General features: G+C 45.0%; 1 protein-coding gene across 7 annotated transcripts in view; it reads right to left on the reverse strand.

Moving 5' to 3' along the window:
* LARS2 (leucyl-tRNA synthetase 2, mitochondrial) overlaps nucleotides 1–18,545 on the reverse strand; it is a 205,461-nt gene that overhangs the window by 103,335 nt on the left and 83,581 nt on the right. For all 7 annotated transcript variants that reach the window (XR_010319012.1, XR_010319011.1, XR_002785685.2 and 4 more), the window contains one exon: nucleotides 13,678–13,821. Coding sequence is in view for 1 of the 7 variants with exons in the window: in XM_003409701.3 (XP_003409749.1) it covers nucleotides 13,678–13,821 (144 nt within the window). In the remaining 6 variants the exon portion in view is untranslated. The remainder of the gene's footprint in view (nucleotides 1–13,677; nucleotides 13,822–18,545) is intronic.

Here is an 18,545-nt window from a genome sequence, read left to right on the forward strand (position 1 = left end):
ACGTTGACGGTATGCATTAAAATATATCTCTAAGTTTCCAACCTTCAAAGACAAAAAGAGATTGAATTTATAGATAGATAATAAAAGGCAATAATAATGAAAAATAAATAAATAATCAGGTATGCTACTTACGTCAGAACCTACTAATGACGGAGTTGTTGGAATGGAACCCCGTCGTAAGTTAGACACTACCTGTAGTGCTACATTTGTCTAATCTAAAGGCTGTTTTTCTTTGTTTAGGGTTTTTGTTGATATTATATCCTTCCTGGTTTTTTGTTGTTGTTTGTTTGTTTTTTGGTGTTGAAATTACAGTGACATTAGATGGTATCATTTCATTTCATGCCCTTACATTTGGCAAACAAACAGTTGGCAGTGGCCCCTTCCTCATCTTGGCCAATCTTCTTCTGTAGAAATCTTATAGGTTTACAGAATCCAAAAAACCCAGGGAAACAGCTGGTTTTCAGGTTCTTTAAAAAAAAAAAAAAATCAAACCTGTTATGACTGAGTCATTTCTGACTCACAGTGACCCTACAGGACAGAGTAGAACTGTTCCCCTAGGGTTTCCAAGGAAGGTTGGTGGATTCGAACTGCTGACCTTTTCATTAGCAGCCATAGCTCTTAACCACTGCACCACCAGGGCTCCATAAAAGAGCTATGAAATCCATTTTCAAATAAAATTTGAGGGAAGCCAATATATGACACCTGGAAGCCAATATGTGACAGCTGAAAGCCAAACTATTCTAGGAGACACTTTGCTCTTCTCTAGTCCCTCCCCATGAATTCCCAAGGCTCAGGCACAACTAGAAAACCATTAATTTATCTAACCGCCTCATTTAATAAATGAAAAATGCGGTTCTAAGAGGTCACGTGATTCTCCTAAGCTTACCCAACCACTCAGTAGCACACCCAAGACAATGAACAATCCAGGTTTTCTGATTCCTCTAGGACCACAGCGCTTAGTTTTCAGATCTCTATGCGAACTCAACAAAAGACAACTTTTCCAGATGCAGAAGCTAGAAATTAATCATATGAATGGGCTCCCTATCCAATTTTACATCCCATGCAACGTGCCAATCAGACTTCATGCCTTACCTGAAAGAAAAAGAATTCTTCAAAAAAAGAAAAAAAAAAAAATCAAAGAATTACTGTATCTGATACTCATCTGAACCCAAATTGCAAAGTTTCCCTGTGGTTGTTATTTAGCATATATAGAAGTACTATGGTTTGTAAAGGGCCTTATAATCATTTTTGCTAGGACACACTGAAGAGACTGCCACTGTTGCTCCAAGTATACACCATCTGAATGAAGACACTTTAAGGAGATACTAAAACAGAATTGGACATTAATGAGGCTAATATGAGCCAGTGTTTAAGAACATGAACCAGCAGGAGAAAGGCTGAAGCAAACATCTATTCTAAAAGGCCAATCAGAAAGGCTTGTCTTAGGCTGGGTTCTCTAGAGGAGCAAAACCAGTGAGGCACATATATATATATTTATTTCAAGGAATCGTCTTTGAAGGAAGATTCTGATTAGCCATGTTACATTTAGAGGATCAGCTCAAAAGAGGAAGACCCTAAATGCTAACAAGCGGCCATCTAAGATGCATCAATTGGTCTCAACCCACCTGGAGCAAAGGAAAATGAAGAACACCAAGGTCACACGACAACTAAGAGCCCAAGAGACAGAAAGGGCCACATGAACCAGAGACCTACATCATCCTGAGACCAGAAGAACTAGTTGGTGCCCGGCCACAATCGATGACTGCCCTGACAGGGAGCACAGCAGAGGACCCCTGAGGGAGCAGGAGATCAGTGGGATGCAGACCCCAAATTCTCATAAAAAGACCACACTTAACGGTCTGACTGAGACTAGAGGAATCCCGGCGGCCATGGTCCCCAGACCTTCGGTTGGCAGAGGACAGGAACCATCCCCGAAGACAACTCATCAGACATGAAAGGGACTGGTCAGCGGGTGGGAGAGAGACGCTGATGAAGAGTGAGCTAATTATATCAGGTGGTCACTTGAGAGTGCGTTGGCAACTCTTGTCTGGAGGGGGGATGGGAGGATAGAGAGAGTTGGAAGCTGGCAAAATTGTCACGAAAGGAGAGACTGGAAGGGTTGACTCAATAGGGGAAGAGCAAGTGGGAGTACGGAGAAAGATGTATGTAAACTTATATGCGACAGACGGATTGGATTTGTAAACGTTCACTTGAAGCTTAATAAAAGTTAATAATTAAAAAAAAAAAGAGGAAGACCCTCAACGAGATGGACTGACGCACTGGTTGGGAAACTGGCTCATGCAGTTGTGGAAACTGTCAAGTTCCAAATCCATGGGTCAGGCATCAGGCTAGAGGCTTCTCCCAACTCAAGTGGTTACAGAGGTTGACAAACCCCAAACTGGCAGGTCAGACCACAGGTTGCTGGCTAAGGTTCCAGGAACCAGAGGTCAGAGGATGACGGGTTGGATGCAGGGTCTAGAGAGAGCAAGCTGCGCCAGAACATCTGTATATACTGGATGCAAGCCACAACCCCAAGGGAACTCCCTTTTCAACTGACTGGCTGCTTGCATCAGATCACAAAATAGAGGATGATTATATAATATCTGCCAAACCATTGAGAATTCTGGTTCAGCCAAGTTGACACATAACCTTAACCAACACAAGGCTTCAGGAATATAAAATATCACCAAGAATAAGAAAGAGAAAGAATAAAACTAAAATGCTGGGGATAAAAAGAAGATTAAATAGAACATGCTGTTGTTAGGTGCCACCAAGTCCTCTGTACAAAAGAAGGAAACACTGCCCTGTCCTGCGCCATCCTCGCAATAATTGTTATGTTTGAGCCCATTGTTGCAGCCATTGTGTCAGTCCACCTTGTTGAGGGTCTTCCTCTCTTGCACTGATCCTCTAAACGTAACATGGCCAATCAGAACCTCTCTTCAAAGCAGCAGAAATAATGCCAAGAATGAGTCCATACTTCCCAAGAGACAATGGTGCGTGACTAAGGCATTAACAACAAGGTGCAACATTATCCTGAATTCTAGAAGTAGGTCTGAAAAACATGATACATTTCAGGAGACGTGGATGAAAAGGTTTAGGCAAACTGGGAAGTACAGACCTTTCAGAACAAGCAGATTTATTAAAAAGTTTTTTTTTTTTTTTTTAAGGGGAGAGTTGAGAAACTAGAAACTTGAGAGCTGGACACAGATTTGGGGCAGAGTGGAAGAGACAAGATTTAATTAAAATGGATACTTAAAAAAAAAAGTTTAACACTTAAGCTACTTCTGAATCAGTGTGACTTGATCAGCAATTATTTTTGAATCATAATTCGTATTTATTTTTCCAAAGCTTATTCTTGGTTCCAAGACTTCGTTATTCTTTCCTTTGAGTCATCTCAATGCAATCACTTCAAAGATGCAGTGCATATTTGAGTTCTAATGAGGAAAAATCAATTCTGAAGGCAGCAAGATATTTAAAAATCTAGATGTCCCTTCTAAAATAGTCTAGAGGAATAAACTTTCCCTTCACACCCTAGACTCTCCTTCCTGCCTTGACTTTTGCCATGAAGTTATGCATGAAAATTTATACATTTAAAAAACCCAGCTCATCTGGCATGACATTTACCTTGTTTGAATTTAGACAGGGCATGATAAATACAGCAAAGCTTCCCTAGGACAGGTATACTTTAACCTCTCTCTGACATGGTGTTTCGAGAGAGATCTGTCAGTGTGGCATCTTAATGTGAAACATTTATTGACAAATACGGTTGTGCTACCCAGGAGTCTCAAGTCCAGGGAAGGTGCTGTTAGCCCTGAAGGGAAATGCTCACCCTGAGCATTGCATCCTCCTAACGACATGACTCATCAACAAGGAGTCGATTTACGGGACTGCAATAGCAAGAGGAAAAGAGACACCAGCCAGGTCACACCTCAGAGCCATGGGAAAGAGAGGCACAAACCCAGGCTATAAAATAGCTTCCAATAAAAGAACCCTTACACACGTAAGCGTAGTCACTGACACTGGAAAGGAGGAAGCTGGTTCTGGTGTGACCATTAGGGAATGCTCTGGGGGCTTCTGTGCGTGCTCTGTGGAAAAGGACGAGCTGAAGGAAGCTGTGAGGCTACAGTGCCAGTCAACAGAAACCACCCACCAGTCTTGTTTTTTTTCTTCTGACTCAGGTAACCCCACCTTTTTAGCAGCATAACAGTTCTAACTCCACTAACTTCCGCAAGATGGTGGGTGACTACAGGGTCTGAACTGTAACTACCACCCTCCTAAGAATGTAGATGACTGAGTCTGAACTTTCCCGAAGCCAGAGCCTCCTCTCCCATGGGGCTGCGTCTGCTTCCCAGAGGCTACTTCACTGCCCCTGGGTCCACAGGACAAGAGAGGCCAGTCGCTGCACCCCACGGGAGAGGGAAAATACCATTCACCCCTACCTGCAGCACTAGGCTACCTTTGTCTGAAAGGGTGGTTTTGTTCCAGGAATGTCCAGGAAAAGGGAGCCTTGGGGCAAGATCTAAAAGCTTTTACTGGCCGAATCAGAAACAAACATAAAGGTAACTGTAGTCCCGGGGGAAATTCTGCACAAATATCTTCAAGCTGGAAGCCTGCCTATAAATAAAAACCTGCAAAAAGGTAGGATAATCCCTTTGCAAGGCACTCAGGTCTAAGGAAGGTGTGCACATAGATGAGTGCGTGCCACGCTATCACACTGGTATTTTTTAACGACTATAAAAATGATAACGGTCATTATGGAAACATCTGAAAGGCCAGAATAGGATGAAGAAAAAAAAAATGACGATTTTCCACAATCCATTTAACGGCTCCGGGAGATTATCATGACCGTTTTGTTCTATATCCGTTCATCTTCCTTATAGCCCACATTCCACTGATTCTAAGATGCCCAAATTTTCCATAAGCTCTGAAACTGGGATGTGTCTTAAGTTGATTGACAGCACTTACTTTCTTACTAGAGCATAAAATTTAAAATCAATGATGTGACAGAATTGATAAAATGAAGTACGACTGCATGTCTGTGTATCCACGTTTTTAATGTAAAGATCATGCTGTTAATATACTCTTTTAAACTGCCAAAATTCTCAACTTGGTACAGCTCTAGGAAAGCTTACATTTCCATTTTGAGCAAACCTGACTCTCCAAGTAGAGTTAGCCATCCTGAATAGTAAGCAAAATGTATAGAGAAATGGGAAGACGCTATACAGAATTGCCCCTTTCTATAACAGAACACTTATTTTGAAAAAACAAAATGACAACAAAAAAATTGAATATAATATCAATATACATGTATCTATTAATGTCTGCTTGCTTCCTGAATATCAGCAGCGGCCACTGGATCAGTCTCCTGTTCGCCAAGCAGCTGGGTTCAGGAGGTCCTGGGGTAAGGGCAGGGCACTGGAGGAGCAGCATAAAGACAAAAAACAGGATGCGGCTCCAGCTCGGAGAGGCCAACAAGCCAATTCCAGCAAGAGCAAACCAGAAAAACTCTCATCCGGACACCTTCCATTATACTGCCATTATCTATGACATCTGCCATATCCAACGACATTTCCTCACTGGCTAACACCCTACCTTCCTGCAATACATGTGGAAGATCCGCCATCTGCATGCGCTTCTCAGAAACGCCTGGTTGCTGGGGAACCAGCCCTCAGGAGCAGGTGGAGAGACAGCGGACAAGGACCATGGCGACCCAAGTGTAGATCTCGGCTCTTTCCTGGGTCTCGGGTGCCTCGATTATACCACGCGACATGGCTGGGTCAGTGATTTCCAAGGAGGGTGTGCACACACGCCCAGGAACAGCAATCAGCTCCCTGGGGAGGGCCTGAGGAGGGGAGCTTGTGAGCTGCTTAAGGTACGGCAACACCTTAGCCCTTTATTTTCATTTGTTTTGAAATATCCTATTGATTCTGTAATTTCAACAGCAGAAAAGGCAGGCATGAAGGGGTTATTTCGTTTGCCTGCTTTTATGTTTTTTAAATCAGGGCAGAGATTAAAAAGCTTGGGGGACCCTGAGTTAGATGTGTGGGACCCTGAGATAAATGTTCCCTCAAGTGCCTTCTAGCTGTAAAATGCAAATAACTCCTAAGCTAAAGAGCTTCACCAGTGATACTCCCCAGCACTCCTAGCACACCCAGAGGCCCCTCAACAAGGTGCTAATAAACTTCTGTCCCTCTGCGGGAGTCCAGTCTAACTGCCTGCAGGAGGAAACAGGCCTTAAACCCCAAAAAAGACCTGGCCAGGAACTCAGAAGAGGCTACTCAGGGTTTAAGAGCAAGACATAATATTTAGTTCTGTCTTTATCTTTCTCCCAATCAAATTTGAACTTATTTACAATTTATTTCATTGTCAACATACCATAAAAAGTACATCATTAATTTCTCCCATTTTCCCTTTGCAGTCATTCTTTCCAACTTGGCAACAAAAAGCAAAACAGAAAATGGAAGCCTTGCTGTTTGCAGAGATACGTGCTGATCTAGAGACGGCACTTATTCCGAAGCTCCCTTTCATTCTCCTGCTTTGGAGCTGTTGGGGCTGCCATGGCTGTCTTCAGTTCCCTGACCGGGGAGGACAGTGGGGTGTGGGCAAGAGCTCAGGGGTAAGGAAACAAGGCGGCCATGGAGAGTTCACCTAACAGAGACCATGGGGAGATGTGACTGGGCTTGGTGAGGGGCCTTCTGGATGAGGGACAGGAAGGGCCAGCCACCCCCAACCTGGAGAGAGGAAGCTAATTACCTATGTCCTCTCTGGAGTGTGTAGATACCATGGGTTTCCTAATCCTGGAGCCGGGACCCAGCCTGCACCAACCCTTAGGCAGAGCTCCCCGCAAGGCCTGCTGAGACAGACAGCTGCCTCCTCCCGCAGCCCCACCTTCACTCCCAGCTTGCTCCTTCCAGTGCAGCAGGGCACCTGAAGTTGTGTCAAGTCTCACATACTCCAGGCAGCCTCTTCCTAGTCTGGGAAGAGGTATGGCACTGCCAGCCTCAAGTCCCCTTCTTTCTTGTTGCCTCAGTCCCCCTCCTGCCCCTGTTAGTCCCAGGGCTGAATTTGCATTTCCACTCCAGATATTCTGAATCAGAATACACATTTTAACAAGATCCCAGATATACATAAAAATCACATGGGGATCTTGTTAAAATGTAGATTTTTCTCGGCAGGGATTCAAACCAGAACAAACCTTGGAAGCCCTGGTCTGCCCTCACCCCCAACCCCCCGGGGATTTCCGAGGGGCAGGGGGCCCGCTGCCCCCGTGTAACAACTCCCATCTGTGCCCCTGGCACTGGCCCACAATCACCCTCAGGAGAGCTGAGAGGAGAGGATGGAAGGTGGAGAAGGGGAGAGTTCAACACGGAACAGCTCAGGAGAGAGAAGTCCTGGGGGAGCAGGGAAAAGATGGAACAGAGGTAAGATAAGTTGTGTAAGAAGGAGCAGACTTTAACAATTAATTAGCTTTGTGAGACAGGGAGTCAAAACCATATCCCGAGACCCAGGAGCAGAGTCTGCCGTTTCCAAAGGAAAAGAGAGCAAGGGAGGGCTTGGGATGAGGGGACTCAGACAGGAAGAGAGGGCGCCCCAGAGTGCCTGTGAGCACCAGCCTGAGAGCTAAGGGTCAGGGCCTTCAGTGGCTCTGCCCTTCCTACCACTCAGTGATAATGAAATATTTTTTCAAAGGAGCCACAGAAGGGCATGGTAGGGATGAATGCCGTTAACAGCTTTAAAGCCGTGGGGCTTTAAAGTAAAAACCCCTGCAGAAGATAAACCCGAGCATTATCATCACTGATCCCCTCCCTGGCCTGCATCCTCGGGTGTTTTCATCCTGCCCACCCTGCAGAGCAGCTGAGAGCTCCTTAGAACGTTTCTCGCTCACTCCTCTTAGTTCTGAGTCACTTTGCTTCCTCCACCAACATCTAACATGGGTGTACACCCAGGGGCAGACACTGTGTCCTAGGATCTTTCTTGGGGGGCTGGCTGGGGTCAAGTTACCAAACCACACTGGTGGATCCCTTTACAAAGCTTCCAGAGCAGCGCAAGGCCGATTTGGTTGCTGTCACGGAGAAGCATTTGCGGGCACTGCCTGTGAGCAGCAGCCTCTGTTCTGGGGCTGAGAGTAGGTGCAGAAGTCTGGCAACAGGCACACTTTCCAGGGGGCCGCTGCTGCTTTCATAAGTGACACAGGGTCCCAGGATTGGAACAAGGGTCCCCACTCCACAGTGCAGGTGATCAGCTGCCCAGGGGCACATGATGCGCGTGGAGACCAGGCCCAGCATCGCTGCTCCTGCGTGGCTGCCTTTCTGTGCTCGCCTCCTCTCCACCACTCCAGAGAGCTCCTGTCATGAACCTCACTTCCCTGCCCTCTCTGCCTCTCCTTTTAGCCCCATATTTTCACTGTGCAGGCAAAAATGAGATCAATGCGTTCTGGTAAAAGCACCCTTGCTTCTCCTGCCAGCCTGCAGGTGAAATGGGGGGAGGGGAGAGGGTGAAAGGTGGCAGGGAAATGGGGGCTTATTACCTGCCATCCCCACTGCACTGTTGCCCATCTGCTCACCAGCAAAAGTCCAACTTGGAAATTCCTGGTTGAGCATAACATTTCCTGCATGTCTGGAAGGCAATAAAGCGTTTCTTCACAGACATTCTGCACCTTCCGTCTTCCATCACTTCCTCAGACCGTGGCGCAGACTTGCGGTCCTGCTTCTCACCTCGCCTTGGACTCCGCACTCTCCTGCAGGGGGCAGTGACCCACTGTCTGTGAATGCTCATGTCCATGACTGTCCCCCGCACTGGCCTCCAAGCTCCTTGAGGGCAGGGGCCTCGGCTTTTCTCACCTGTATTCCTCGCCTCCAGCCCAGGTTCTGGCCAGGCACTTAGTGAGCACTTGGGGATGGAATGAGTGAATCCACACCGCCTGAGAAAGTCCAGATTGCTGGTTAAGAGCTCAAGTATCTGGATTTGAATCCCAGTGTTGTCACTTATTACCAGTGTGAGCCTCAGTTTCCTCCTCAGGAAAATGGGGATGGAGCCCTTGTGGTTAAGCGCTTGACTGCTAATCAAAAAGGTCGGCAGTTCGAATCTACCAGTTGCTCCCTGGAAACCCTACGGGAAAGTTGTACTCTGTCCTGTAGGGTCACTATGAGTCAGAATCGACTCAAGGGCAATGAGTATAAAACGGGGATAACAGCAGTATCTGCCCTCAAACGATTAATGGGAGGGTTAAATGAGATGGTGTAAATAAAGGCCTGAATACAGACTTTGTTCAAGTTATAGCAGTTGCCAATGAGTCCGGTAATTCTGGAAAACCCGGAAGACAGAGTTGCCATTTTGGTTGGGGAGACTGACGAGGTTAGCATCATCAGGGTTTGATTACTGTCCGTCTCATCACTAAGAAGCGCCATCGTCCCCGGGGCTGAGGACCTGCCAGGCAGCCCTGGGGGCTACAGGAGGCAGCAGCAGAAATCAAAACCACCGACCTCTTAGAAACCTTCCAGTGGGGAGCCCTCTCTCTATTTGTCTCTCCTTCCAGTTGTCACCCTCCTGTCAGGAACTGAGGCATTCCATTAGGCTCTGAATCCCTTTTGCTTTCTCCGTGTGCCTCTCACATCCACACCTCCCCCTGCTCTCACCCAGCGGTGCTGCCCACAGGATGCCGCCCACACAGCTCTGCCAAGACTAACTCCCGTTCTTCAGATACTCCTACGGCAAGCTTCCCTTTTCACAGAAAGAGTGGCTGAAAGCACTTCTAACATTCCACAAAACAAACAATCTGGGAGGACTGGGTGGGGGGCAAGTGGGGGTGAAATCAAGTACATCGCAACAGTCTTAATAAAGCATTTCCATATTTCAGGGTTTCCTGTAATTTTCACATTGAGCATCTTTACAATTTGGAAGTCAAGTGAAAGAAAGGGCAGCTTCTCCACAAAGACGCGTTCCCCAGCTGACCACCAGCTGTACATCACAGAGGCAGCCCTGGGAGCTGCAAAACCAGGTGCGAACAGTAATACAAAGCTCTGAAGAGACCTGTGGCGGGTGCAGCTTGCTGGTCATCCCAGCACCCATTCCTCATTTCCTCCCCTCTGTCTACCTCAACTACAGAGGCTAAAAAGACCAAGCCTACTTTCCTAGTCCACTTGAACCTGGAGGTGGCCACATGACACAACTGGGGCTAATAGGACATCAGCTGAATTCTGCTGGGGGTTTCTAGGAAAGCCCTTACTTTCCAGATAAAAGGAACAGTAACTGGCACTGCCCTTCTGCCTTGAATGGAGATGTGCTGTCTGGAGCTACAGCAGTCATCTTTCAACCATGAGGTAACAGGCAGGAAGGAAAGGGCAAGAGAATCACTGAGACCCCAACTCAGAGCTCTATCGCTGTTCAGTCCCAGCAAACGGGACTCATTACATTGAAAAAATTAATTTTCCATTCATTTAAGCCACCAGGACTCGTACTTTTTAATTACCTGCAGCTGAGAGCATTCCTAACTGATTCAATAGCTGATTCTTATCTATACACCAGGAGCTCTCTACTACTTCAAGAATATTTCTATTATACCAGATTTTTAAGCAGATGTCCTATTTCATTTGACCTTCTTTAAAGTTTTGGATCCATTTATCCAAGCACCTATTATTTGCACATCTCTCTTCAAATGTCTCACGGTCACCTCAAACTCAAAACGGTCAGGGCTACGTCTCTTCCAGGGCTCCCTGGAAGTTAAGATAGTGGCTTGACTATTTACACACGCTTTAAGCCAAAGTACTCCTTGACGCCACCATCTCCTACACCCTCTCATCTGTATGCCACCAGGCTCTTCAGATTCTGCCACCTGAATATTTTTCTAATCGACCACTTTTCTCTCTTACTCCCACCTAAGTATAAGTTATGTTATTATGCCTGGACCACTGCAATAGCTTCTTAACCAGTCTCTTTGCATCCACATTTGCCCTTTCCAGGGTGATTTATAAAAATACAAATCTTACCACGTCATTCTCTTCCTCACAATCCTAATGGTTTCCCATGGCCCCTGTGATAAGGTCCAAATTCCTTAAGACCTAAAAGGTCTTGCTCAATCTGGCACCTTGTCACCCTCCAGTCTCTCCAGTCCTATCTGAGTCTCTCTTCTTGGCTCTCTCAGTTCCAGCTACAGTGTTATTCTTTCAGTTTCTCAAACCCATCATATACTTTTCTGTTTTAAGGCTACCATACGTGCAGTTCTCTCTATGAGGCTTCCCTCTAACTTTATGCCCTACTTAACCCTTACTCATCCTTGTTTGCAGGCCAAACAATGAATTTTTCATTTCAGATACTGTACTTTTCTGCTCTAGATGTCCATTTGGTTCTTTTTTGTATAGTTTACATTACTCTCCTGAGATTCCCCATCTGTTCACTCATTATGACCATCTTTTTTTCTTAAGTCCCAAATATTTATGTAATAGATGCTTTAAAGGCCTTATCTGCTAATCCCAACATCTGGGTCATATCAGGTCTATTTCTATTGGGTTGCTCCCCCTCCCCCACCTTGAATATGGGTCACATTCCTCTGCTTTTTTGCAAGTCTAGTAATTTTTTTATTGTATGCAGGACATTGCAGATGAAGCTTTGTAGGGAGTCTGGATTACTTGGTCTCCCTTTAAAGGTGGTGAACTTTGTTCTGGCTGCTTCTTTTGCACCTGTCAGGTTTGGCTTTATTTCTTATTAGGGTGAGTTATTTTGATTTTGTCCTCTGCCCTAAGGTGTCATCCTTATTCCTAATGTATGGCCTTTTTGGGTCTCAACTGAACACCCTTGGGGGGACTGTAATTCCAAAGTCTCCAGCACTGCATTTCCTCTCCCTTGGCCCCCTGGTATCTCTGTTCTGCTCTCAGTCCTGCAGTGATCATTCTCTATTAGGACTCAGGGAGTCTTGCTCTGTACATGAACAGCTCAGCCCTCATCCAGGGACCTGCAGTGTCTACCCTACCACTCCTACGCTACTCCTTCTGCTCCTGGTTTTCAGGGCAAACCAAGTGCTGACCTCCAAAAGACAGCTTTTTTAATAAATCTGTACAGGAGTTTGGCAAGAACCAGGCGAGTCACCATGGTAACTAACAATATCTGCTGAGCAGTTGAAAATGTACAGCTGACAATTGAAAGAATAATGCCCCTCAGTTAGGCTATTACATTTCCAACTAGAGGCAGAGGTCAAAACAAAAGAGCTAATTAGGAGACCTTTCCAACAATGGCTATTAGAGAGTCATCTGACAGGTCCTTGAGGTGACCTGGTATCCCTCCCAATAATGCAGTGGCTGCAACTGTCAGCAAATACAGGCTCCTTCTGCCTGGGATGGTTACAGAAAGCAACACCCTCAGCTTTGGTCTCATCTAGTCAAAAAAAAAAAAATTTATTTTTATTTTTTTTTTAGTCTCCCAGTATTACTGTATGCTTACAGGGAGCAAGGCTCTGTGTTAAGGAGTTCTAATGAGTGCTTTTTCAAATTCATATACTATGCTCTGCTGCATTCTGAATAAACTCTAGAGGGAAAACAGCCTCATTTAAGCTATGTCTCCTGAGTGAGAGAACTGGAGGTCGTACTTCCATATGGCATTAGTACTGTAAGCTGGTATACTGCTCTTAAAACAGCATTCCAATTCAGCAAAGTTTTGTAGTGATCAAAGGTTATGACTTTGTGCTTTCTTTGCATATAAGAACTGCAGTATTAGGTCTGACCCAAAGTCCAGTTCAGTCTAGTGCCGCATCTCTGACAAAGCAACCCACGGGCTACTATGGAAGGGCACGACTATACTTCTTATAGTGGCTACCATTGGAGAAGAGCTACCAAGACATACCCTGAGTAGGCCTTCACCTTTTCAGGCCCTGGTCTTGTGCTAATGAGATACAGAGATCATCAAATTGCCAAGTGAAGTGTCCCTAATTTGCTCTAATCATCCTCTCTGGAGTTGCAAAGGGTGACCCCTCAATTTCAGTATGCTGAAACGCGGTGAGCTCAAAGGAGACTTTGCACAGAGTGGATGCAGCATAAAGAGAACTGGTTATTTTGCCCGGCCATTGAAAACTTAATAAGTCAGCCCCCTTTTTCAACTGCTGGCTTTACACTGAATCCCTGAACACACAAAAAGCCAGAAGGTACCTTAAAGATCACTTGGTTCAACACCCTCACTTTATGAATGAGGAAACTGAGGCCCAGAGACTCGCGCTGGTTTACACAGTTAGTCAGGGGCTCTACAAGAGTAAAATCCAGAGCTTTCGTTCCTGTTTTAATTCATTTTCACTTTGGTCTTTCCTCATGAAGACTGGCCATCTCTTTACTCCTTTTAGATGGTTTTCTCTGAACCCTCTGGAATTTCATTCTATCTTTCTTGAGGTCTTATGAGATCTACACAGATAAAGATACTATTTTTCCTTTTTTTAGCTTCATTGCTGACATAATTACTGATAAAGCTGAACATTTTTTGGCATCTGTGGAAGTACAATGATTCAGTGAGGTGAAAGGTCAGCAAACAACAGCCTACAATGACCTCCAGGTGCCACTCTTGACTTACAACTCATCTGCTTCCTGTCTGCACGCCCATGGCTCTGAGAGCTCTTCCTGGATTTCACCCGAACAAGGAGGATCTCTGACACCAGACGACGTTAGTGTTGCCTCACCCACGTGAGGCATTATTGACACTCACCTTTGCATAAGCGGTAGTCTTAATAAACCACTGTCTGAGGTACTTCTGTTCCACCTTTGCTCCGGAACGCCACGAACAGCCATGTTCATCCACCTGCTCGTTGGCTAGCACCGTTTGATCTACTGGGTCCCAGTTAACCAATGCCTATGAAATTCATGAAACAAAACGATGCAATCTGGTGAGTACCCTTAATAAGATCCTTTAGGCCTAAGAGTACCTTAGACCTAAAAACTTTAGGTTGATAAACCAAAAGTGATTTACTTATCTATTAGCACTGCCTGCGTTAGGGGTCAGGGGAAGAAGGATCACTCAAAATAAAAGGTAAAAAGAAATGGAAAAATATTGATTAGTGACTTAATTAGACAGTTCATTCAAGAGGCACACCCCCTTAAAAAAAATAACGAACTGGATAAAATATGAAAGAAGAAAAAGAAAGCCGTGTGTACTTCCGTCTCTGCCTCCTGCCTCTGCAAACCTAGAGGGGATGGGAGAAGAAACACCTGGTATTGGAGACTGCAAAATCAAATAGGCCTTTATCTTATCAACATTTCCTACACAGCCTGGTAGCTCTCAGGCTCAAGGTTACAAAATGCAACGTGGAAGCTGTGCTTCTAAGAGGTTTACATGTTATGATAAAACCCAGGTGTCGAATGAAAGAAAAATAAAAGCAAATCACAAAAGCTATCTTTTTCCACCTAATGAAAGACTTGGGGGAAGAGGAAAAATATCAAAGGAAATAGTATCTCAAATCAAAGATACTTCAGCTGCGAGAACCCACATTCTCGTTTCTTCTCAGTCCCCAGGTCCCCTCGGCGCAGACTCTCCACAGGTGGTTAAACCAGGGGTGGGCCCGGGGGGATGCAGCACAGGCAGCTTCTGGAAGCCCTGGATAAATGCCTTTCTCAGGTTTCCTCTCTTATACCACTGTCTCTATCATATCGTGCCCCATGAAGCCAGCCAGGGTCTTCCCTTAACCAGCATTCAGGATTTTCACATTTGGAATATTTACTTTGATGGATGCTTTGATTTTGAAGCGAGCATAGTCTTGCTGCATAGAATATGGTTTCTGGACATTACTGACTATATTTGTTTCCCTGGGTGGCAGTTAGCTTTTCTATCGCCTACTGACATCAACTCCACACTCCCTTGTAGTTAGCTAGCCTTATTTGTAATGTAATATCTGCATTTTGAAATCAACCTTAAATCACAATGAAATATTTAACCCATCTGTAAACAGTAAACTCAGAGTAGACTTCCCCACTGCATCCCTCACAACAGTTATCTAGCAACATCATAGAACAAGCCATTCTACATAAGGGAATTTCCCCGGTTGATCAACGGTTAAACACTAGGTTTCATATTTTTGCGTGAATGATTTGTGAAAAGCTTTCTAAAATGTACAACACAATTACAACTGTGATGAAGTCATGGTCAAGTGGGATTGATTTTATACAGTGATGGTGGGTGCCCATCATTTTTGCCTCCTCTTAGACGTGTGGGCGACTACGTGCTCCCCTGGCAGAGGTATGCAGGAATGAGGGCCAGAGAGGGCATTTTCCCCCAGGTGCAAGTCCAAGGGACACCAGATGCAGCCAGCTGGAGAATCACACTCCCCACCCCCCGTCACTACCCTTGTTACCCCTTTGTCCCCTGGGAATTATCTGGACACCACCACCCTGACTTCACTTTCTTCAGCTCTCTTTTCGCTGTAACACAGGCAGCTTCGGTGTCTGCTGCCACAGCCAATGTGTCAGGCCTCCCATTCCAAACCCTCACTGTCTCTCATCCCACTTTCTCTTCTCTTCCCTCCCTGGTGACCCACTGCCCTGCTAGGCCTCACAGGGTGCCAGTCCTTTCTAGATCACATCCTCCGATCTGTGCGCTTCTGTCTTCTGGCCCATGGTATCACTCCTCTAGCCCTTGGCTATTCTCCATTCTTTTCCTCACTTCATTCTCCTCAAGACTTTTTTTTTTTTTTTTTTTTTTTTTACTATCAAAGACCTCTTCTGAATACACTGGCAGGCAGCTTCAGGTTCCAGAAAGCTGGCAAAGCCTAAGTTTCAAGATATTGATTTTTCTCAAGGTCTATTGGTTTTTGCTTAATTAAGGAACACCACATAGATCTTATTAAAGAAATCTAACTCTCAAAATTGATCTCGCTCTTTTCTGTCTGGAATGGGCCTGAATCTGGACGGAATCCAGGAGCGGTTCCCAAGGCTACCGCTTATTTTGTGACTGCCACCACATCCCGAAGCCACGAAATAGCAGCAGGGGGAGGGTGCCTGTTCGTCAGGGTGCTTTGTGAAGACAAGGCCACACTGCAAACCTTGCTTAAGTGTGTGAATTACCACTATCACCAACTGCCACTGACATCATGGAGAGCGCCAACGGTAAACTCAGACATTAGGTGACTCTCCACAGTTCCCTGGAATGTCAAGCACAATACAGTACCATTCTTCTAATAACTACATCCATGGAATGAAACTTTTTTTTTTTTAAACCAGGGAGGTTTAAAAAATAGAGGCCTTTATAGTCATATTTATAGCTGAAAATATTTGTTTCACGAGAGCAAGAACTCTGAACTGAACATTGTGGTGGTTGGTGCTTGTGAAGAACAAAGGAAGGAAACTTCCCAGCTATGTTTAGCAATGCTCTGTTCAAACACTCTCTACATGGCCACTGATACACCATATGGCAGAACTGAATTTAAGGGTTAAGGCTATTTTCATTAAAAATAATAAAATAAGAAGTTATGACAATGCTGTTAGAGGAAAAGTAATAATACCTGAATTTCAGAGGGCTAAATATGCTTTAGAGAAGCCCCGGTGGTGCAGTTAAGCACTCAGCTGCTAACTGAAAGGTCGCTGGTTCAAACACGCCAGCGGCTCCTCAGGACAAAGATGTGGCAGTCTGCTTCTGTAAAGATTACAGCCTTGTCAACCCTATGGGGCAGCTCTACCCTGTTCTATAGGGTCGCTATGAATCAGAATCACCACGAGAGCAATGGGTTTGGTTTGGTTTTAAATGTGCTTCACAAAGTAGTATATACAATGTTTCTTAGGTCAATGCCAAGGTTTTTAATTTTAAGAATTCATATTTTGAAATTCTTAAACCATGGAAGTAGCATGCTAACTGCCACTGATACGCTTTATGGACTAGGGCTACCTCTGATCTTCAGTGTACTAAAGGCATTTTTGCATTTTATCAATTTAAAAAAAAAAGATCATTATACCAAAAATATTAAACTCAAGAACTAGCAATAAAAACACTATCTTTTTAGATTAAAATCCATAAAATTATATAAAGAATTCTTCACTCATACCTGTTCATGGATAGGCTACCTCCGAATTAGCCAGGAAACCTTTTATTTTATTTTTACTTTCCATTTTTCCAGTTTGAATACCATATTGGCTGCAAGTAACTCTGCAGGTGCACTCAGGCAGGCATCACCACACCTACCCTGTGCTAGTACTCCACGTCAGGCTCTTCACGCGTATTCACTCGTTAAATCCTCATAATGATTCTAGGAAATAGGGAGCAGGGGCTTGTGGTAGGCAGGATCACCCCCTTCCCCACAAAACGTCTGTCATAGATTCATTCATGTTCCCCAAATATATGTGTCAACTTGGCAATGGTTCCCAGTGTTGTGTGACGGTCCACCATTTTGTCATCAGATGTGATTTTCCTATGTGTTGTAAATCCTCTCTATGATGTTGATGAGATGGGATTAGCAGCAGTGATGTTAATGAGGCAGGACTCAATCTGTAAGATTAGCTGTGTTTTAAGCCAATCTCTTTTGAGATATAAAAGAGAAGAGCGAGCAGAGAGAGAGCAGGACCTCATATTACCAAGAAACAAGAGCCAGAATAAGTGCGTCATATGGATTCACAGCCCCTGTACTGAGAAGCTCCTCAACTGGGGAAGATTGAGGACAAGGACCTTCCTCCAGAGCCAACAGAGAAAGAAAGCCTTCCCCTGGAGCTGGTGCCCTGAACTCGGACTTCTAGCCTGCTAGACAGTGAGAGAGTAAACTTCTGTTGGTTCAAGCCATCCGCTTGTGGTATTCCTCTTATAGCAGCACTAGATAGCTAAGACAACGTCCATGTCCTAGTCACCAGGGCTTATGAATATGTTACCTTATATGGCACAAGGGATTTTGTAGATATAACTAAATTAAGGATTCTGAGATGGGGAGGTTATCCTGTATGATCTAGGTCCACCCAGTGTAATCACAACGGTCCTTATAAGTGAAAGAGGGAGGCAGGAGAGTCAGAGAAGAACATGAGATGACAGAAGCACAGGTCAGAGCCATGTGAAGATGCTACACTGGTGTCTTTGAAGATGGAAGGGGGCTGAAAGTCAAAGATGAAGGTGCCCTCTAGAAGCTGGAAAAGACAAGGAAATGTACTCTCCCCTAGAATCTGCAGAAGGAATGCAGCCCTGATGATCCTCGATTTAATTTTAGCCCACTGGGACTGATTTTGGACTTCTGATCTCCAGAACTGTAAGATAATTAAGTCTGTGTTGTTTTAAGCCACCAAGTTCATGGTAATTTGTTACAGCAGCGGCACTAAGAAACAAATATAGGGTTGTTCCCTTGAGAGAAGCAGTCAGGAGGAAAATTGGACTATATTCTCCAAGACGATGCACACAGGACATGCAGAGTATCAAGCTAATTTGGAAAACAACTGTAGGGAAGAGGAGAAGGGCAGGAGCCAGCAGGATGGCTGCACGTGTGCAATGGGATCCTTTGCCGGAGCCCTGACATCTTTAGGGAAGACGCTCAGCTCTTAAGATGCTGAGTGTGATTGGGCTGGATCCAATTTAACGGTGGAGAGGTTACGTTTCTCGTTTGGATTTGACGTATT

Source organism: Loxodonta africana, chromosome 22 (genome assembly GCF_030014295.1).
Source record: "Loxodonta africana isolate mLoxAfr1 chromosome 22, mLoxAfr1.hap2, whole genome shotgun sequence".
Classification (NCBI taxonomy): Eukaryota; Metazoa; Chordata; class Mammalia; order Proboscidea; family Elephantidae; genus Loxodonta; species Loxodonta africana.